General features: G+C 39.1%; 1 protein-coding gene across 1 annotated transcript in view; it reads left to right on the forward strand.

Moving 5' to 3' along the window:
* The window catches only part of sec11a (SEC11 homolog A, signal peptidase complex subunit), a 7188-nt gene continuing 6005 nt past the window's right edge, over nt 1-1183 (forward strand). Inside the window, exons 1-2 of the mRNA XM_014027703.1 lie at nt 1-182; nt 579-688. Of these exons, the coding sequence (XP_013883157.1) occupies nt 132-182; nt 579-688 (161 nt within the window). The 5' untranslated portion in view covers nt 1-131. The remainder of the gene's footprint in view (nt 183-578; nt 689-1183) is intronic.

Below are 1183 nucleotides of genomic sequence, written 5' to 3' on the forward strand. Positions count from 1 at the left end.
CTCGGAGGCGGGACTTCCGGTCGAGCAAACCCGGAAGAACGCGAGTTACTACTGTGTTCCTCCATATGCTAGTTACTTTTAACGCGTTGATGTGAATTTTCCGGAGTTTGTACTCTTTAGTATTTGCAATAATGCTATCTTTAGACTTTCTAGACGATGTACGTCGCATGAATAAGCGGCAGGTAAGTATCGCAGCTTTAGTTTCCGCCTCAAAGACTCTTGTCTCTTTGTACGGAAGCACGCCTCAGAGCTAACCGCAACTAGCTTCTAACCGCTTTTTCTTACGTTGCAGCCTGTCTGTATTCAGGGAGCTGCAGAACTGTTGAACTGTTTTACTTTTATGCTTCTTTCAAATCTATTTTTATGTCGCTGCATAATTAGGAAATGTGCAAACCCTGTGTAAACAGCAGCATTGTCTGCATTGTGTAGCTAGCTGTTTTCCTACTATAACATATGTTGTATGAACCTGACTGTAGATATGCTCTAATAAATTACTTGTGACTTTGAGTTGGTCTTATGGTAGTTTATTTTAAACATGATGAAGAGTGTGCTTACTGAATGAAACATTTTTCTTGCAGCTGTATTACCAGGTGCTGAACTTTGGTATGATAGTTTCCTCTGCTCTGATGATCTGGAAGGGACTGATGGTGGTCACTGGCAGTGAAAGTCCTATTGTTGTTGTCCTCAGGTAGGTTCTGCTCATGTGTTAGGATTGTATTTTTGATATTCTCTTTTAACACAAACGTATTAAATCTCTTTAGGTGGGAAAATGTGTAAGGTTGTAACCTACAAAAATTTGATGCTCAGGGAAAGAGCTAAACAACAACAACGGGTTAACGTTTGGGGTCAATTCAGAATCATCATTAGCCAGCACAACAACAGATCTAACTCTCTCAGTTTTACAGATAATGAGCTAATCTTTGATGTTGATGAAGATGAGTGTAATTCTCAACACATACTCTGAGTTGGGGAGTTATGGCCAAACAAATAATAATTATTTATGGCTTTTAGCTGATAACTGTTAATGTAATGATTAGGGGTGTAAGAAAATATCGATATACTGTATCGATATTCTAAAGCCCTGTATCGATTTTTAATTAAGGTTTAAAATGTCAACTTTCCTGCCAGCCGTTCATTTTTATGTTGTAGTTCAGCCTCTGACCACTAGTTGGCAGCAGTGAGC

Source organism: Austrofundulus limnaeus, unplaced genomic scaffold, assembly GCF_001266775.1.
Source record: "Austrofundulus limnaeus strain Quisiro unplaced genomic scaffold, Austrofundulus_limnaeus-1.0 Scaffold675, whole genome shotgun sequence".
NCBI lineage: Eukaryota > Metazoa > Chordata > Actinopteri > Cyprinodontiformes > Rivulidae > Austrofundulus > Austrofundulus limnaeus.